The 2,627-nt window shown below is 49.5% G+C and overlaps 2 protein-coding genes across 2 annotated transcripts; both read left to right on the top strand.

The window, feature by feature from the left end:
- Positions 1-317: 317 nt before the first annotated feature.
- Positions 318-671, top strand: PPTG_18521 (hypothetical protein; the record flags this gene model as incomplete). Its single annotated transcript, XM_008916490.1, has 2 exons — positions 318-342; positions 403-671. The coding sequence occupies 2 exons, from the start codon at positions 318-320 to the stop codon at positions 669-671; spliced, it is 294 nt and encodes a 97-aa protein (XP_008914738.1).
- A 584-nt stretch (positions 672-1,255) lies between these two features.
- PPTG_18520 (hypothetical protein) lies at positions 1,256-2,627 on the top strand. The gene has a single exon (XM_008916489.1). It carries the CDS (start codon positions 1,282-1,284, stop codon positions 2,572-2,574), a length of 1,293 nt encoding a protein of 430 aa, XP_008914737.1. The 5' UTR covers positions 1,256-1,281; the 3' UTR covers positions 2,575-2,627.

Here is a 2,627-nt window from a genome sequence, read left to right as displayed (position 1 = left end):
ACGATAATGCATACCTTCCAATATCAGTTTCTTCGGTGAGATACCGGTATCACAAATTGCCTAAGAAAGGTTTTTCGGGCTGAATGCCATCCATGTCCCTTTTTTTCATTAATGGGTAATAAAGCGATTAATTTGTTTTTTGAGTAAAACAATATTGCGATGGTCGAGCCACAATTATTGTACAATTCAACTAAAATAAATTTCTAAAAGCAAGCCTACATAATCGGTGGCACTAGCCATTCGGTGTCGTAATTGGCTATATCAGTTTTCAACCAAAATCCATTGAGCTCACTTGCCATTCGGCGCTCCAAGTCGCAATGAAGAACTTGCTACAGCTCTTGGGTACGCCGCTATCAGACCGCCAAGAGCATTGCATCGCCTTATCTAACCTTGTTGTTGCAGTGGTATTGCTGGCGGTGACGTTAGTACCGCTCACATGGTACACCACGCTCATGCCCCGTTGGCTGTCGCAGTCGGGTGAGCGCAACTCCACCGTCTACTACTCGCAGGGCATGGGACTCTGGCTTAACTACACGGAACACGTGGGTGACCCGAGATTCGACCCTGGAAATTCGCTGTGGGTACCACCGCAAGAGAGCGGAGCGGATACCTACAGCGCACAATGGTACGTCGTACCCAAGTTCGGGCACGCTAAAACTGCTTCGAATTAACTCAGACTACAGTGCTGGACAGCAGGTATTCTGCGCCAATGCTGTGGGGGAGCTGCATAAGCAATATTGCCAAGTGATGGAGGTGTATTGCGGGACTGCCATGACTTTTCTACAGTTAATGATGTCGATGATGGCGGGGTGTGCCGTGGTGGTGAGTAGTAGTATCCGGAACATTACGCCGGCAGTTTTTTTCCTTACCGTAATTTACCACCAAGAACAATCCTGGAACCTTCTTTCGGGCCAGGTGCTATTTTGGCGACGCAACCTCTCGACCACCTGAGAGCGAAAGCAACGTCTTTTCAATATTAGGGTAGTTTCAGAACCGCTCAACTAACAGACGTTGATATTGACGACGCCCACCTTATAGCGAGAGCCACGTCTTTTGGATCTTAGGGCGCTTCGGGACCGTGCGACGGACAACATTCAAACTATATTATTGATAAAAGCAATACGCTGGCGGATTTTTACCTCAAGGATTAGTTGGGACAAGCGCGACGTGGCGTCTCATCATTGGTTGAATATCTATGTCACACGCCTTCTTTTCCGCTTAAGTACGCCAGAAATTCTCCCTCCTTCTTCCCCATTCCAGAATCTGCCGGCTCGAGGAAAGATGGTGAAGCTCTTCTGTGCGATCGTTGGTGCGGCGGGAACCGCGTTCTCAGTGCGAGTGGACGAGAGCGACTCGGTGGATGACTTGAAGGATGCGATCAAGGCGGAGAATACAGCGACGATCACGTGCGATGCCAAGGACCTGAAGCTCTTCCTGGCGAAAAAGGAGAAAGGCGCCGGCGCATGGCTGACGGAGGCAGACGTGAATGACGGCGTGAATGACACCGATGGCTTCACGCCGTTGGACGTTGTAGGAGCTCCTCTCAACTTGGTTGGCTTGTCGGGAACAGACGTGCAGTTCACACCCACGATTGAAGATGTCAAGGCTAAAAGTACCCCTGTTCACGTGCTGGTGGTGGTTCCGGAGGGGGCAGTTGGTTCAGCGAGCGAGGTTTCCGGGATGGATCAAGTGATCCAAGAGGTTCACGAAATTCACGCGCAAACTGTGCTAACCAAGCGCAAGACATATGTCCACTCGAAGATGGGCTCAACCGAGTACGAGGAACTTCTGGACGTCTTCAAGATAAAGGTGGTGCCTGTGCGTAAAAAAAATGCAAGGTGGCGCGAAGAAGTCGAGGGGTTCACGTGGGACATGAATCACACCGAGGATAAGCAGAAAAATGAATATCGCAAGTATGTTGAGGACAATATTGGCGAGGATCTCCGGGCGATGAAGCTTTGCGTGTTCGGTGTGGAAAATACGACGGATATTCTCCGAGTTGCTGTCGAGGGTTCCAACATTGAGCTCCGGGGTCGCACTGATCTGCTTATACTTAGTGATATCGTCATGGAGAGTGCGGATTATGTCCACGACTTGCCTGAAGTGAGGATGCTGATTGCAGTGAAGAAAACGGTTGAAAGACGTTCTGTCTTCCAGGCGATGTCAGAGCTTATTGCTCTGGAACTGATGACTACCGACCAAGTGTTCGCCCTGCTTACTGACTTTAACGACGATTGGCGGTTCTTCTGGGTTGCCGGAAAGGAAAACAATATCACTGTCGTGAACAGAGTGACCATTACGAATCCAGGTGAAGCATTCGGATTGATAAGGCAGCTGCTGAGTCCTAATGCTACTACGGATATTACGACCTCAGTGCTCCAAGACCCTGTGAAGCGTCAGAAGCTATCCCGGGTGCTGCCGTCAATCAGCGAGGCTGGTGGAAGTGGCGGGATTTGTGAGAGTATCGAACGATACTATGACATCGCCAGCTGCTTGGGCCCCGACTTTGACATGGCGCGAGCTGTGGCTAGACAGGTCACTCGATCTATTCCCACGTTGAGTTATTTCAGTTAATAATAGCTTTGACATGCTTCATTAAGTTTTTTTTTATTCCTGATAAATATAAA

This window comes from Phytophthora parasitica, assembly GCF_000247585.1.
Source record: "Phytophthora parasitica INRA-310 unplaced genomic scaffold supercont2.85, whole genome shotgun sequence".
NCBI classification, from domain to species: Eukaryota; Oomycota; class Peronosporomycetes; order Peronosporales; family Peronosporaceae; genus Phytophthora; species Phytophthora nicotianae.
Note: the sequence above shows the minus strand (reverse complement) of the source record. Positions and strands in the feature narration are given on the sequence as shown.

Coding starts and splice junctions, on each gene's coding strand:
- PPTG_18520 (XM_008916489.1), top strand. CDS start 1,282: ATGGTGAAGCTCTTCTGTGCGATCGTTGGTGCGGCGGGAACCGCGTTC.